At 41.1% G+C, this 18342-nt stretch overlaps 1 protein-coding gene across 3 annotated transcripts in view; it reads right to left on the reverse strand.

The window, feature by feature from the left end:
* The window catches only part of glis1b (GLIS family zinc finger 1b), an 80761-nt gene that overhangs the window by 15124 nt on the left and 47295 nt on the right, over positions 1-18342 (reverse strand). For 2 of the 3 annotated variants that reach the window (XM_079656480.1, XM_079656479.1), the window contains 3 exons: positions 7254-7415; positions 3951-4061; positions 527-665 (listed from right to left, as the gene is read on the reverse strand). In XM_079656480.1, the coding sequence (XP_079512606.1) occupies positions 527-665; positions 3951-4061; positions 7254-7415 (412 nt within the window). The remainder of the gene's footprint in view (positions 1-526; positions 666-3950; positions 4062-7253; positions 7416-18342) is intronic. The other variant, XM_079656481.1, reaches the window with a different exon arrangement.

Below are 18342 nucleotides of genomic sequence, written 5' to 3' on the forward strand. Positions count from 1 at the left end.
ACATAGACCAACTCAATATTACCAGGGATTTAAGAAATTGGCAGCAAAAGTAATGATAGCTTTCTTAACTGCAACTAAGAAATATTCCCCATGAAAAGTCTTGTGTGTTTCTTTACTTCAACCAGAGGAAAAGTAAGCAGTTACAAAGACGTGAAATGTGTCGGAGAAACTTCTGACATGTTTTGGGAAATTTCAGAAATCAATAGGGTTTTGAAAAATGTATGTAAAGTGCTTGAACAAAAACTAAGATACAAAACCTCTCTGAGTTACATTGTACTTCATCTCTATAATAGGGCATAGCAATTGAGAGAAAAGAATACAACTTCTTTACTACTGTTAGTATTTAATTGTTGTAAATGTCTTGCCAATAAAGAAGTAAGAGGGAAAAAACACAAGGAAGGACCGCAGAGAGACACTAGAGACCTGAGTTGTTGCTGCTGACTAAGTATTAGATTACTTAATGCCTTCATAAGGGAGTGGTTATGTATTCAAGGTGTTTGATTACGGAGCAGCTTCCTGTGTGCACCTGTGAAGATGTCTTGGCCCAGTCCGGGAGAACGGCCATCTTTGTTGTAGAGGTGCTGCGAGGAGGTGGAGCTGTGGAGGTGCTGCATGGACAGACAGTCACTCAGGACGTCCTGCTCCAGGTGAGGACAGGGCCGCAGCTGTCAATCACAAACAGGAGAAAAGACAGAAAATGTTTACAAGAAATGGTGAGTCATTTATACAGAGCTCCATCTGGTTTGCAAGATTACACAACCGAAGAACAAAACAGTTATTCTCTATTTTTGGCTGGGTGTGTTTTCTTTTAAATGAAATAACATGATTGTATTGTTGATTTGAAACAGTAACATATTACATTGTCAGTCAGGGGCGCCCAGAGGAGAAGCTATGCTGCTTTTTGAGTCATGCTTTGGCCTTGGTCTTTGTGGTTAAGTGATCAATGTACCAACTCAGAGCCAATACAAGATTGCTTCTGTTTCTTTCCCTGCCAACAGTAATGTGGGGCAACCGAAGACACATTGCAGCTGGAGAGCCGATCACACGCCACACAGAAGAAACCGTAACCTAACTTGTCTCCGAAATGAGACATCTGCCTTATAAATCAGCGTAACAGCTGACCTCTGTATTATACATCAGTGGATTCTTCTGTAATAAAACATTACAGTTGCTGAGGTACACACCAGCACTGTACCAACAACCACATTTTCCCTTTACTCAGGAGACCCACCTTCAAAGAACCTGTAAATTCAACACAGGGGCCGGTAAGTATGTAGAAAGAAATACGTTTTAAACCAATCTACTAAAGGTCTCAATCGCTACTGCTTTGGCTCCAATATCAAATCATGTTTTATGGAGAAAAGAAGAAGTGGATCTTAGACTGTGTAAAATACGAATGTAGTCGCTGTGACGTCGCCCGTTGGTTTCTGAAATGATGTTGTGAAGCTCGATGTGAGTCGCCATCTTTGCATTAACAAAACCCGGCTAATCATCAGGTTGGGGTTATTTATTTGGTAGATTTGGTTTGAAGAAAAGGGATCCATTTGGATACACATTCTAAAACAACACAGACAACAGACATATCTCTAAAAAAGGATCCCCTGTCACATCTAAGGTAATTTAAACACCACTAGTACAAACATGATCAATCCACGGAGTTAATAAACAAACAAATAGGCATTGCTAACCTAGCATCTGTGTCACACTGCTAAACGTTTCCATGTTAACCTCCGGCCCAAAGGAATAAGCTTTGACACTGTGTGCAGAGGGTGTGAGTCCTCTTCCAATATAGAGCTGGATAAGCGCTGTTTCTGTCCTGATAAGAGGTGACATGGGGGAGCAGCTAGTGGCTATAATGCACCCACCTGCCACTCAAAGCACCCACCAATGTAGATGGACAAAATGTACTTTCCACTAAAGGCAGCTCATTGTGGAATAGCCTCCCAACTGAGATACGGGATGGTCCCACTCTCAATAGTTTGAAAAGGTCAACTCAAAGAATGGTTGAGAAACAAACAGACGTGCACTTTAACACAGGGGTGTCTCCTCTTGCACTTTAGGTAGCTCTTGTTTCTTCTCTTGCACTATACATGTCGTAGCTAGCTGCTACATTGTACTGCCATGTCATAAATACTTGTGTATGCTGCTCTTGCTCTTTTTGCATATCATGTATTTTGTTTTTGATATGTTCGTAAACTTCTTAAATGTTTTATGTGAGGGACTGCGGATGGAAATGAGCTCAAAGCTAAATCTGGCACTGTTACGCTTGACACATTTAAAAAAAAAAATTAGGTGTTCATCACTGTGCATTGTCCATGCCAAATAAACGATTAAATGAAATAAATAAAAATGTTCCACATTACTTTAAGGCTGAGTAAAACTTAAAGAGGACATATTGTGTTTATGTTCAGGTTCATATTTGTATGTTGTGCCTCTACTGTCTCCATGCTTTAATGTTGAAAAAGCTCTTTATTTTTCTCACACTGCCTGTGCTGCCACACCTATTCAACCTACTTTGTTATGATGCTTTGATATTAACCTTTTCGAATAATACATATTTTTGTATCGTAGTAGTAACTGATCTATGATGCTGAGAGGCATAACAATCTTAAGCGTTAGTATGAGTTTTTTTTTTTTTTAAAGACAGGTTTTCAGTTACAGAAGACAAGGTCGACGTTGTTCAAGGTTTATTCTTCATCATCATCTCAACCCTATCGGTCTCGGTATCTCTGTTTCTCATAGTCTGTCCATCCTTCCACAAATCCAGCCTTTGTTATTTCATGAAAATCAAACCCACATTTGGATTCTACTCTCTCTCAGCGATGAGCCAAGTGGACGAATAACAACGATATCTGTGCGTGACTCCACATCCTTTAAGACCTTCTGCCTCTCCGGCCAGTACAATCACAGATGATTGATTGAGTTGTACAGCTGGCCTCCTCCACGTTATGAGACTGAAATACTGTATGTCAATAAATATTGATGTGATTGTCCTCCAGGGGGATCCTTATGAGTTTTCTTGCTAAACATTCATCACATGTACTGTAAGTGGGGCTGGGTTCTCCGCACCGCGACACTCCGAACAGCTTTTTCTCTTTCTTCTGGAGAGTGAAGTAAGAGCGTTTGTTTGACATTTGCCCATAACATCTGCTCACTGGGGTTTTCAGCTGAACAGCTTTTTAACAATGCTACAAGCAAACATGTGTTTTCCCTTTACAGCAAAGAAACACATCATCCAGCCTGCCACTACCCAGCCCCTTCCATAACAATGAGCCCATTCTCTGGTATTTACCCACTTCCAGTCAGAGGAAGAATGGGCTTTTGACCATGGACACGATGAAATGTGGTCTAACCTTATCTATTGTTGACGGAACCATTCTCAGACACACCCCTCCGCTGCCCTAACCCTCATTTAAACCAACTTGATTGATCCGTGGATAATGTACATCAGAACAGGACAGATTACAGTCTGTTTGTAAAACCTGTATTCCTACCTTGTTGACTTGAATTAAGACATGCTAAAAAGCTCTGAGGTTGCCATTGTTTTGTCAATTGGAAAATATATCTGAGATATGACCAGTGATGGAATGGTGCATTCTGTGGCTATTAGTCCTGACGGCTGGAAATACTAGTCGTGGAGTTGTCATTGTCTACATTGTCGCTGTATTGTATAATTATTTGTCTGTTTGACTTTGATGTTTTTCTTTTCCTTTCGATGTTTCTTTTTATGGCTCTGTTGTTTAAGTTATCTTGATAAGCATTTGTTGGTTTGGTTTTGCCTGTGTGGGCATGAGGGAGTGGGGAGTGTAGTGAGTGTACTGTGATACAATGTAAATGAAATGGCATCGATTATTGTAAACTCTAATGAAATAGAGTTTTAGCATTATAATTGTGTCTTTATATAGAACTTAATCCCTTTATCCTTCCCTCTCGTCTAGAAGCTGTCTTACCTTTCTACGCACCTGTTGCTCTTTGGCCGAGTGGATCTTGACATGTTTGCGTAGAGAGCTGGGATCTGTGTAGCGCTTGGTACAGCCGGGGATCTGACATGCGTACGGTTTCTACAGGAAGAAAAACAGTATTTCACTTTAGTTTTAAGTTTGCATAGCATTTAAAATCACTTTTAGGTGAGGGAAAATACACAAGTCTGACAGTTATTTGAGAAGAAATAATGGATATTGGGGAAATTAGGCTGAGAGGAAGCAAAATGTATACACAATAAGTACATCTGTTAAAGTGAAGGCAAAGTGAAAGACCTACCTTTCAGCTGACAGAATGTGAAGTAAGAAGAAGAGGAAAAAATGCATGAAAAAGAAAGAAGAAAAGATCTGTTATAAAATATTTTCAATGACAAATGATCTCCCTAAATTCAGTCCTACATTTAAATGTAATTGCTGTTGCGGGTCTTCCCTGCTTTTCTTGTCCCATTGTATTAGTGAAGCCTCTCTTTGTGATAAAACAATCTCAATGCAACATAATAAATATAAATACTCAACAACGCTTGACCCATTTTCAGTAAATTATTAAGAAGTGGTTATTTATTTATTTGCATGAATACGAATTTAAAAGGTCCCGTGTCATGGCCATTTCTACTGATCATAATTCCATTGTTGAGGTCCACTAGAATAGATTTACATTGTGCAATTTTCCAAACTCACATTGGATTCTCAAACAGCATCTCTGTATAGTATGTGTATTCACTCTCTGTCCTAAACGGCTTGTTGGAGCTCCCCCCCCCCCTCCCTGTGAGCCCAGTGGCCGTCTGCGAGATAGCGAAACCCAGCCCGAAACACACACACACACACCCGCGGCTTGGCTGGGAGTTTGTGTGCGTGCTCAGGCTGAGTCCCGCGGTGTCTCGCTGACCCCACACCAGTGAGCCGGCTCACAGTGTCCCGCCCCTCGCAGCAGCGAGCCTCGCAAAGTCCTGCCGAGTGTGTGTGCGTGAGAAAGGCCGCGGATTGGTCCAAACGTTAACGGCTCCGCGGACCTTACGTTACGTCACTATACCCAAATACGTCACTGTATCCAGGAAGAAAAAGAGAAATCTCCAACGAGGCGTTCTGGGGCAGCATAGACAGGTCCTTTCTGTGTTAGAGGTTTACTCGCTACAGGGTTTAACCAGGAAAGCATGACATGGGACTTTTAATAGTGTGATTTGAAATGTTCTAAAATGATGAACCAAATAAGGATTGGTCTTGTTATTGTATACCTTCATTATGTACTGTATGTAAGTGTGCATGCTGACATACAGACAGGGTGTTAGGAGGGAAATGTTGGCAGATTAGGCATCTGTAGAATGACTTAATTGTCATGGAGTTTCCTCATCATTTCACATTCTTCCCATTAACCAAGCGAATACAGCATGTAGCTCGCTGATTGAGGGATTTTCCCCTCACAGCAATTTCTCTCTTCATCGTCAGGAATATACGTTGGCCATTAAAGTGTAAGAGGATATGCAGCTTTATTAGCTCGGCCGCCATTCCTCGACCTTCTCTGTAAATAAGCCGTTGTTATTGCAAGGCGTTATAGTGCCACTCATCTCCGCCATGTTTGTTTTGTCAAGCAACAAAACAGCGTAGAACCTTGAGTAGGAAAAAAGAAAATACAAGCACAACTTCTGTGACGAAAAAATACCATTAAAGCTTTAAAATGATTTCCCTGCAAAGTGTTTCTGGCAGGGCCGGCCGCTGGCACAGTGAGGGCCTCAGCGGGGCGTTAATGTGAAGCCATAAGCATCAGGGTCCCAGATTAGCTGTATCATTTATATCACACTGCGGAGAGATCGGGCGCTGGAAGAAAAATCCTGGACTGATAGGAAAACAAAAGTCTGCTTATGTAAAGGTTCTGAGTGATTTACTATTACGTACTGAAAGCATCGGTGTCTGGCCAATACGGGAAAACACAGGGGGAGAATATTCTGGAAATGTAAATAATATAAAAATACCGTTAAAATGGGAATCTATATCATTGAGAGCGTTGCAGAAGCTGGTGAATTAGTGTTTTATTGATTTAAACTGATATTTATTCTATCTGGCTTTTTTAGTACTCGGTCATATAGTCTGAATCTACCTCTCTGACCTCAGTGAAAATAAAGGGAAACCTATTTTTACAATCACGTTAAAAAGAAAACCCCTTTACAAGAAATCGAATGTTGCGGTACAATAGTAACCTGCAACAATTCTTAAGGCTCTGAAAAACGTTTTTTGAGGAACACATTTTTCTTCATATTGTTAATTATCCTTTGAAGAATTTGCCATTTATATTTAGTCTGCATTGAAGAGTTGTTAGGAGGTTTGTTTAGGCTCTGAACTATACATGTATAAATGGGATCTTATTTTTGGGGTTATAGGTAGAGGATGTTGTGTCTCAGAGAATCTTTTTAACGTTGGGTGCTCTGATAATAGTGAATTAATTTGACTTTATATTGCTCCATAGAACATCTGCTCTGTGCATTGTTTTGAATGAGTGATCAAAAATGAAAAACTAAAATGCTTACAGTAGAAATTACTGTGAAGTTGTCTGAATTGTGGGAATGAATACTAATGTACGTTATTTGAGCAAAATAAGCCATTTATTCAGAAACTGTGTTTGCCTGCGGATGGTGATAAAGTGAGGTATTGGTTATAAAGTGAGGTTTTGGTGATAAAGTGAGGTATTGGTGATAAAGTGAGGTATTGGTGATAAAGCGAGGTATTGGTGGGTAACTGAGACATGACGAGTGGCAGCGATGGGTGACTCAATATTTCCCTTCCTTTAAAACCGGTCAGAGAAACAGGCGAAGCTGTGTTTACAGAAGTCAGCTCCAATCCAAGTCTGTTAGCGACTTGGCCTAAAGGAACTGATCATTTAATGATCTGACGTGCCAGCATAGAGAGTGTCAAACATCTCACTGACTGACAGCTAATTAAAGCTTTTCACTGTCAAGATGTGGGAATAGGCATCAAGTCTTTGAGAGAAGTGTGGTTTTTAATATTCAACTTGGAGCAATTACGGCATGACCAGACACACACATTGACTTAATGGAAATCCGTTGATAGATTTATGAATACCTCACATTTGAATTTTGCACATAATCCAATCCCTAAATAGATTTGGTAGAAACGAAATCTTTTATTCAACATGTTTAAATATTTAGAGTCCAACATTTCATGCTGCTCTGTTTCCTTGACTTAAGCGACCACCCACACTATTTGCAGCAGAGCCAGGTTAAGCACTCTGGTGAAACATTGGGAGACTTGAGGGTTTCTGACCGTGTCCAGGTGAGTGCGCTGATGCTTGGCGCGGTCGCTGGAGTTGCTGAAAGCTTTCTGGCAGCCGGGGTGCTGGCACAGGTACGGCTTCTCTCCTGTGTGGCTCCTCAGGTGGATCTTCAGGTTCTCCAGACGTGAAAACGCTTTGTTACAGCTCTCGAACTGTGGAGGAGGGGAGACAGCACGTTAACATGACACAGGAATGCAAACATAAAACAAACACACACAACCACAGTGAGACATGTATGCCCAGAACCACACAAGTAAACAAACAAACGCCCACACGTATGCACACAGAGAAAAAGAAATCAATCAGTGCATTTTCTGGTAAAATGTGGGCTCTGTATATGTACAAGTGTGTGAGTCAGAAGGAAGCTTTCCCACTCCTCCCTCACTCCCTTAAACACTCTTACAGCTGGAGGAGTTCACTTTACACCACATATAAACCAGCTATGGAAAAGCGAGAGATGCTTAAGAACATGGGAGGTAGAATCGCAAGCTTTTTTGTTTCCATCCCTCTTGAATTACGCGGCCAATCCGAGGCCTTTGTTGAGAACCAGGTCCACTTGAAAGACAGAAGCGTGCGTGACAGTGCACCTGCCTCAAGGCTGCGTCTAAATTGCAGGGAGAAACTGGAGTGTGCTGTACAGCGGCGCTTAATGGGCTGTAATGCATAGCATGAGATAAGTGTTGGGCTGTGTATAGTGCCTCGGACTGACAAGTGACAGTGACTGTGAACAGGCTCGTATCAGACCCAGTTTGGCCCATTTGATCCGAACCACTCAGCCAATGAACACCACAGATTTGTTAACAAGTGAATGATTCATGAGGCGTCTCGCATGTCCACTCCTGCTCTTAAGCAGAAAACACGGCTGATTGGTTGATGAGGCGGATCATGTCAAGACCCCCTACAGGGACTGCTGGGTAAAGAGTCACATCGTACATATGGGAAGCTGGTATGGGAAGCATAGCTCAGCGTCACATATATCTACCTGAGGTTAATCTCATTAATGTTTTCAGGAGCAGCTGGACATCATTCATTACACAGAGACTGTCACAGGGCACAATAGGAGCAAATTAAGAGCTCATGGTAGCATCCTTCTTCTGCACAGCCACTTGCTTTTCACCTTATAAAGACTTCAGATGCATTATTTTATACAGGATTGCACAAAAGAGGATTTTTGTTATTTTGTTGAAATATTGCATAAAATATATTTATATTACATGTTTTTATTATATTATTTGTATAGCTTGAACGTGTCATTTTGATAGTCACCAAGAATTGGGAAATACTAAAAACCATTCTGCCTTTAAACAATATTTTGCCACACCCTTTGTGTCTTATGATTGGATTCAAAATCGATTCAGTAGAGGCTTATTTCAGGATCTACTCCAGAGTGTGTATAATTGAAAAAGTCATAACTGAAATAAGTCAAATAAACAATTAATGATGTCAAGCTTGCACAATAAACACTTTTCTCTCACTTCTCAGTGACTTAAAGAATAACAAGTTCAAGTTACACGAGAAATAAAAGATGATATTGAAGAAACTTTCTAATTTAAGAAATAAGAAACACAATACAACAAGAAAATAGATGACACATCTTTGACTTGCTGTGTAAAAGATGTTATAGCCTAAAAAATCTGAATGGCTGCGTGCTGTATGTTAGACAAATGAAACCGGCAACCGATTGAGTTCATTCTATGTGGAGCACCTGAACATGAGGTTGAAATCGTGGAGCAACCGCGAGCCAGGAAGACTTTGTCTGAAAGAAACATGGTGAAACTACTCCTACTACTCTCAACTCCTAAATTGTCCCTTGACTAAATCTCCTGAAATGACAGCTTCCTCTTAAATTTCCCTAAAACCAATTTCTGGCAAAAAGGGCTTTGCTGACCGCAGTGAAAATGCACCATCATTGACAAACTGTTGCTGCTGCGGTCTCCACTGTCTATTGTTGCCTGACCTTCAGTGACAGGTCGGGTTACGGCTAAGGAGAGAGTGACACCATTCTTCTGATCGGCCTTCAGCTTCATCTGGGCTCAATGCTCATCCCTGGTCTCCTTCAGTCACTCACACAGCTCCGGCAGAGCCTTCTATTCACTGAGGCTCCATTTAATACAGGAGAAACCTAAGCCAGTCATGGTGGAGCCGTGTTGGGTGACCAGCTGATCTGTGGGTGTGCGGCGCGTGTCTGTCGCAGGAACAGAGTCTTAATCTGCACCATTATGACTTCACAGCAGACAGCTCCTCAAGCTTTTAAAAACTTTTGAGTAATATTACAACAAGATCTGACAGGTGCCTTTTTTCAAACAGTCCGATTTTTTTTTTTAAAACTACAGTAAGCTTGAAAGTAGGCAAGTGTATGTGCACCAGGATATAGGATGTGAGCTTATTAACGCTCAGAGAGATAAACATGTCTGAAATTGAATTACTTTGTCCAGGTGGGTTATTGTTTTGCCAATAAATTGCCAAAATTCATCGGCCAATCTTCTGTAAATAGCATCAGTATTAGTAAAACGATCATCCTGCATATAAGATGAGGGAACAAATGTATTTAACACAGTCTAAAATGGGAAATGAAATGATATGAATAAAGACATTTACGTTTATTGATACTTAGTGGTACTACAGACATGCATTTTGATCTGAAATTGAAAGGAGAGTTAGGGTTCTTTAGGGTTTGGGTTACACAATACTTTGTTTTAGACTTGTGTACAGTGTGGTGAGGCTTTTACTGAGAAGAGAAATGTAGAAAAGCCCTTGAGTCACAATAGAGACAATCAAATATTTACCCTGGACTCATCCACACACTCATTTAGTCCAGGCTTCGGCATACAAACATGGAAAATGTCTTAAAGAGTTCTCATCACACAGCGTCGTACAGCGGAAACATATTACTCTTTAGTCATGCCAATCAAAGGTTTCAGATGGAAACGAGAGACGCAGCGAGGGTGGGAAAGTTTAATAAAAATCGGAGGAACATCCACACTGCCGTAGCGCTCCTGACAGACGCGGTTCCACGCTGACTGCTGAAACACGGCGCCGAGCATTTGAGTTTGGAAAACAAACAAGACTATTATTGACGTGCCAAATGTGTGTATTTATGTATAAGGGAATAATCACTCTTTCATTGCTTTCTTTTCCGAAATACTAATTTGAAGCTGAGTTATAGTAACGGGTCCGTGGAGGAAAGCGTGTTAATCGTGTAGAGCGTGTTATTACTCGGGAAGCGGCTTTGAAGGAGTTTTCGCTGCCTGCTGGGAAACCAACAGGCTCTGCCACCCCGAGGCATTGACGTTACCCAGAACCCTGCATGAGGAATTTTGTGCAACAGAGATGTTTTAGCAAAGCCAATTCGATCTGAAAAATGGCTTCTTTCTCGTAGTAAATGGAATGGATATTTTGGCCATGCAGTGCTGTGCAGTCAAATCCAGTATTCCTCCTGTTATTGAAGACAAGTGTTTTAACAGTTCTGGTTTTAGCAGTTTGTAGTCTCATTTTTTGTTATTCGATGAGCGTTTTATTCCAACTTGGAAAGAATCAGACTCAAAATCAGGGTACTTTATTTAGAAATTAGATTTTGTAACAGTTGTCAAATTCAGAAATGTTTTTATTAAATCAAATAAAAATGCAATATTAGCATAGAGAAGTAAAAATGTAAAAATTGCACTATACTATACCACACTAATAAATATGTAAACATTTGTATATTAAAATATGTGTATTGAAATTAATGATAGTAATGCTGAATTATTAACCAAAGTTAAAATAAAATGCTGATAAAAACCTCTAAAAAAGCATAAACGTCAATAGGTTCTCTGTCTCGTCCACGAGGAGATTCCCCCCAAAAATAAACTGTTTAGAGAGAAATGAGCCCATGAGTTAAAGTGGTATAAACATGGAGCTGTGCTGGCCGAGGCTTCTGACACAGGATTGATTTTACCTTTGATATTATCTATGAAAACAGTTTAGACAGCACTAATCACATGAATTGCTTTAAACATGTTTAGTTTTCCTCTCCGAAAACTCCGTCTTAGGTAAACGGGCAGATTACCGCACGAGTGGAGCAAACGCTGGCAGCGTGGAGGGGTTTGAGCACTGTTTGACACCGTCTCACTCTGGAGTCGGGGGTTCAGAAGCTCGGTAAACATTGGGGATGACAGCGGGGTCTTGACATGGCTGAAGGGGGCGAGAGCGGGTTGAGAGGCTGGACAACTGCTGATCACTACGGACAGATTATAGACGCAGCATGCAGGCGAGTGGAGGCCTTCATGGGAAATGACTCCTGACTGGCAGGGAGAAGGCCAAACAGAGCGGGGGCTAAAAGGCAGCAGTGTGCGGCTCCGCTCACATGTGGCGGCTCATTAGCAACCTGCAGGAGCTGCGGATGATGGAAACAAACCAGCCGTTATGGAGGGGTGTCCGCAGGAAGTATGGCTGCTGACATGTAAGGCAGAGGTCTGATTAAAAGCTTTAATGCACGGCGTACGAACAGAAATGCAGAAAGGAGAGAACCAGAGCTAAGATCAGCGGGGGGAGAAGTACTTTTATAGATTTGTTTACTTTAAAATACTCAAGTAAAGGTCCTGCATTTAAAACCATACTTTAAAGTAATAGGGATCAAAATGTACCTACTATACCAAAAGTGAACACTACATATCTCCCCATTTCAGAATGATTTATATTAAATGACTGGATTATGACTTGTTGATGCATTAATGTGTTCATCACAGCTAATGTGAAACTCAAATTACTTTTTGTTGTATTATAATACATTATTTATTGGTTTATTTGGATTTTGCTGAATCTTATAATCTGAATCTCTAGAGAAACTGGTTACTAAAGTTGTAAAATAAATGAAGTTGAGTAAAGGTACAATATTGTAGTAGAGTAGAAGTAAGAAGGAGTTTAAAATATAAAAGCTCAAGTACAGTACCTCAAAATGTAACATACAGTACCTGAGTAAATGTTCTTAAATATACCTTTTTTAGAGAAAAAACAATCGGACTTCAGTTGACTGGCTGCATGGGCTGTAGTCAGATTTATTTTAAAGGTGTCATTTTTTACTTAGGGTCTTCCTCCGCCGACACTTAAGCTTTTCTGGAGTTGATTTAGATGCAAGGGCATCTCCATTAGCACTTATATATCTGATCTCTCTGACCCTGTGGAGTAGTTGCATATCAGGCCACTGACTAATGATGGGGACATGGGACTCAACTGTTTGCTGCTTACTAGCATGAAATTCACTATAACTCATGTTCAGAGGGCCCCCCATTAAAAGAAAAAGAGCCTAAAAGCCTAGAGCAATCCTCCGCTGTGATTAGTTTGACCAAATACATCCAGGCTCCGTCACTGCCCAGCCTGACAGACAAGATGAGGGGCAAAGAAAGAGTTGTGGTGGCAAAAGAAAACAGTGCCAAATAAAACATGTTATGAAGTGTGAATGCTCAAAAGCGGCTTGTATAAGTTTATAAGTATGAACAAAGGTGTTTGAGGGGAACGAGTTGGTTTATCACAAGGTGTCTTTCTCTGCCCTGACCAACGAGGAAAACCACCAACACTTCGGATCTGTTGGGAGGGGAGGCTGAGCAGCAGAGAGGAGGAACATGTGCATTTAATCTGCATGCTTCCAAATGCCCTGTGGCAACCACAGCAAAGAGCAGAAAAACGTAAATGGATGAAATTATATCCATATGATTCAACGAGACAGCTAAGGAGAGGCAGGTTTCTCTTGCGCTTCGTCAGGATACAAAATTAAACACAGCTTGGCTAAAACATTCACATTACATAGTTTACACATATCATTTCCACTGCGGAGCGGGACCCTTTTAGCAGCCAGCCTCATCTGTTGCGAATTGGGCTTTAATTTGAATCAAAGATAGCGCTGGACTTTTTTTTTCTCTCCGAGCTGGAGCGATATGAATTCACACACATTTGCTTTCTGTCTCCTTGAAGTGTCTATTTTTCAGACCCGCCTCATGCATTTTCCCTCATTTCTGTGGAAGCCTTGATTTATGAAGGTTGAGATATGAGTTCACACAGCAAATGACTAAAAGCCAGGGAGTGTTGTCCAGATGCGAGCTCAGCCGATAAATTGGTGGGAGGAAGTAGTCATGTAAATGACTGAAGAAATTGTTCTTAACAGCCATTTTGCACTCATGCCTGGATAGTTTGGGGGCCAGATTAAAAACGATGTGGATGGCACAACAGGAAGCATTCGTATGATGACTTAATGAGGCTACATAATGACGGCCCAGCTGTACGGACTGTGTGCTGGAGATTGAGGAGGAAGTGCAGGGATGGATCTGAAGCGGTGGAGGGCTGGCACAGTGAGAGCCTGGCTGCACAACAACATGCTGAGGCTTCATGGAAGCACTTAACCTGCTGTGAATCAGAGGCCTTCATTCAAATGTCTACCAGCTCTGCAGCCCTGCATCAGATTAGAGAGCTAAGATGTGATTTCCTCCTTAACCGGGCAGCCTGGGGTTTACCGGTTCACCAGGTTGAGGGGAAAAGGAAAACGGGGTCACGTTCTCAGAGAGAAGAAGAAGACTGACGGGGGAAAGGATACATCGACTGTGTTATCATGCAGCGAGAGCAGAGAGGAAAAGCCACTTCCAGCTTGATTTCTTTGTTGCTTCAACACATTACATGTTCTTTCTGGGCAAAGGCTCAGGGTGTCAAGAAATCATTTTCACAGATGTACTTTGGACATTTGTATGAATACAGGTCAGCTGTACAGCTCGCTTTAAGTCTGACAAACATTGGATCACATTTCCGCATCAAGGCCAATGCTCCTCAGTGAGAGAAGACAGTGTTTGGATGAAAGCAGAACAACAATAGAAGAATGCACAAATGATGCTTTTAAGCTTTTTTCAGACAGAATCTGTCTTATTGCTGGCAAATCAAAACTGAAAACTTTTAGAAAAGTGTTTGAACATACTGTTGTTCTCCATAAACACACTTTTCAAACATGACAGGAATGTAGAGCTTACAATATATTTAGAGAATGGTACATGACAGGAGAGCAAAGGCAGATTTATTTTTCCCTTCATTTAAAATCAATTGTATGAATAGTTAGGTCATTTGAAATTCCGCTTTTAGTTTAAACAGGAACATATCACAGATAAAAATGTTAGGTTAAAATGATTCATTTATTTCCTAGGTATTTAGCATGTACTGTATATAAAACATTTTTGAAATCAGAAAAATATAAAAAATTAAATAGTCTTTATATTGTAGGTTTAAGGTTAAAGGTGGGGTAGGTAATTCACTTCAGAAACACGTGTTGTTATATTCCATGGAATGCTCTTAACATCCCGATAGCAATGAATATATTAAATGCTTTGACAATAAATCCATTAAAATGTCATCTGTGGAAGCCGTAGCGCTGTAAAAAGCACGACCAATCATCTGAGCCGGCACGGCTAAAATAACTGGATGGCCTACCTGCCTGTCAGCCTTCTATCTGGGCACAAACTTATCTCGTGCCCTCATTGGTCATGTGCGCGTCCGTGTGTGTTGGAGGAGGGGCTCTGTAAGGAAGTCTGAAGGAAGGGGCAGATTTTTTTCGGCTGAGTATTTTCTAATTCTTGCGCACTCGAGCTAGTTTCTCCATTCTTAGCTACCCCACCTTTAAGAGTTGTAATAAAAAAGAGCTCAATCTATGGGGATTTGAAACCCAATCCTTTTTTAAATGATTTTAGATATTTGTTGTCCTCTTTTCGCCCTATACTGCAAGGGAATAAAAAACAAATAATAAATATAAATATTCGATTGGTGATCTATTCTGTGAAAAATCTTTAATTTGGCTGGTCATTCATGACACATTTACTGTAGTGTTTTTAGAAGGAAAAACCAGACACACATTTACATTCTTTCTATGAATTCAACCTTGTGCGGTTGCAGCCTTTTTGTGAATGTTAAAATATTAAATTTAGACTTGAGTTGTGTTGAAACTGTTGTGGAAAGGTTTCTCGGTCTGACAACAAGATTGCAGTCCTGTGCTAAACTAACCTCCTTTCTTTCCAGAGCTTAAATTGTATGTCCGGTGTTCGGTGCAGATCTGAAAGGGGCATTTTATATTCCTATGCTAAATAATTACAGTCTAAAATTGGCTTAATAACCACTGGATATGAGACACATTTGGGGTGTCACTTAAATGAGGACACACGTGATCCTGTGACTTCAGTGAGAGACCCATCTCACTTCGTCTTGTGACAGTGTTTATTCTCACAAACCAACCCCAACCATTTATAACAGCTAATTAGAGTGCCATACAAAGCTTCCAGCAGTGCCACAGCCATTAGTAACCATCAAGGCATTAATTATAAACCCATTGATGAAATCCGAACCCGCCATGAAAAAGACAGACGAAAAGAAAATCCTCAACATGATCTGTGTGCCGAGCCGGCGCCTGGACTGATGTTACTGGCAGTCAATGCCCACGAGCTCCTCTGACACCCAGGCTTCAATCTGTCCAGCAGCGTTCACTCACACCTGCCTCTATTCTCACACTGGCTTTCTCTCACTGTCTCTCTTATACAACCGTCTGCCAATAGGCTCCTCGTGCTCCAGGCCGACAATGGGGTGTTATATACCTCAAAGTGCTCCGTGACTCCGTTTCATATCGATGCTATTGGGGGATGATAGACACCAATTCAGCCCCAGCCAGTAATGACAATAACGTTATATCTAATTGATCAACGTTATTGCTCTTTTGTTAGACTATTGAACAGTCCAACGCGATGATTGGCTTGTGCACTTTTTATTGGATCATCACTTTAATCTGTCCTTTCTCCTACTCTGACTTTGCCAAATTCACTAACTCAGACTTGACTCTGACCTGCCTTGTCTACTTCTGTTGTAATGTCCATCAGCCAGAGAAAAAACGGTCCAATCAAGGAGAAAGCATCACATTACTCACTTCAAATGCAACATTTCTAGTGATTGCATTTCATTTCGAGTCTATTGAGGCTGCTAATGGAGAAATTGGCATTCTTTGGTCTGGAAAGATGCCCTTGCTCTGACAACAGCTCCTGACATTGACCATTCATGATTTGGAAATAAAAAGAAACTAAAAAACATTCCGCATCCAAAAAACCAAAGTCTATTCCTAGTAGTTTAATTCTAACGGTATAAAAGTGTTTTACTCTTGATGTGATCAAAAACATGTCATGTTGCATTCCTAATTTTTGTGATCTCAGATGACGTACTTCTTTAATCTTGCCTACCGGCTTTAAATACTTTTGTGACAACCTGACATAACGAATACCGGAGCTGGAGTCACCGTGTGCCTGTATCTTGGAGACTTGTAAGGTAAAGAAATAAAATCCCTTCTCCCTTTTTTTGGCAAACGCTCGTCCACACAAGACGAGAGTTGACACAGCTGTCTAAAGAACGACCGTAGCACACACCGGCGACTCTATAACTCTGACGTGACAACAAATAAACACGGCAGAAGCCCGCGAGTTGCCAAGCCAAATACCTTGATGCCAGGAGCACTGTAGTATTCAGACAGTAAACATGCCAGCAATATTAAACAATAGGTCAACATGGCATTGGGATGAACACTGAAGGAAGGGGGAAAGAGTTTATTGAACACGTTGGAGGGGGACCAGACCACAAAGCCTTCTGGGAAGAAAGAAAAAGGGACGTGGTGCAACGGTGCCCGTAGATTTGTTCACTCTTCAACATGCCAAGGTTGTGTTCTCCTCTGCTCTCTGTGGGTTTCAGGGCCCATTTTCCAGCTATGTGTATACAGTATGGCTGGTTGCAATATATCAGTCTAGTCCAATCACGCCTCATTCTCAGAGCGCACGTCAACATTCATTCACATTTCAATAAATCAATTCACCACATTTCAGGACACGGTTCTCTATTCATATTCAATAATTCAGCGCACACTAAGACGCCTGTGCCCACTGTCCTATAGGAAAACACATTTCTTTGAGTACATAACCACTCCCCATTCCTGTGCATTTACGATAGACAACCAGCCAGAGGCAAAAATGAGCCTGAGGTCCCACTGGTATTCTTTGGTAAACGTTTTCATATTCATGCAATATTTTCCTCCAATTTCTCATCAGACATGTGTTTATGTTACCCGAAATATGAGTCCCAGCCTGGTGCTCAAGCACAATTTGCCAGCACATTACTATACAGCATATTTCCCATATACAATATGCAATTCCTGGCTGAAATCATGCGTGACCTTGTCTACATTTCTCGGCTTTTTTCCGTTGAGAATGATATTTGCATTTGGGTGATACTGATGCTTTGTTTGTTTTGGCCCTGACAAAGATGCAGTGCGTTCGAAATGACAGCTGCTGACGTGACACAGTATAAAAGATTGCCGTTATGAGAACTGGAAGAACAGAGGGAAAACAAAAGGATATGCTCTGACTTAAAGGATTCTGACTTGTACTTTAATTCTGCCAGAATAACTGAATCAATCTGGTTCTAAACCCCACATAAACCTTTTTACATCAATGTTAAACCAATTCAAAAGCTGCACAGACTGAATGTGAAACAGATGTTTTTAGAAGTGAACAGAAAGCGAGAAGGCTTCTTCTGGAGACAGTTAGACATCATTGGGGTGTAAACCTCTACGGGGGAGAGGTAAATCCCTACTTAAATATCAGAGTCTCTTTAGTGCCAGCTCTGCTGAGTCACACAATCATAAAATAGGATAATAAGAAATTGGATCATTATGTGTCCTTATATGTCCTACTGCATAGGATTCTTGGTCCTGTCTCTCTCTTATTTCCTCCCCTTTCCCTCATTATCAATCATACTTGATGTGGTCTTGGTAAAGACTCTCCGTTTTGATATATGTCCCATTTAACGCCACAATTTGACTTCGATATTTCCACGTGGATCTCTCTTCACTCCGTTGGGCATTCGAAGGTCTTGACAGTGTAAACACACACAGGTCTCGGCGTGGAACAAACATTTGGGTTGTGTGCGACGGCTGTGCTAATGCTTCAAAAATGCTCTCAAGTCCGCATTCAGCGCATACCGCATCACTTGTCATGCATAATGCCTTGTGATGAATTTTTGGCAATGGTGTCGTTCTTTTGAGAT

Source organism: Notothenia rossii, assembly GCF_949606895.1.
Source record: "Notothenia rossii genome assembly, chromosome: 1".
Taxonomy (NCBI): Eukaryota; Metazoa; Chordata; class Actinopteri; order Perciformes; family Nototheniidae; genus Notothenia; species Notothenia rossii.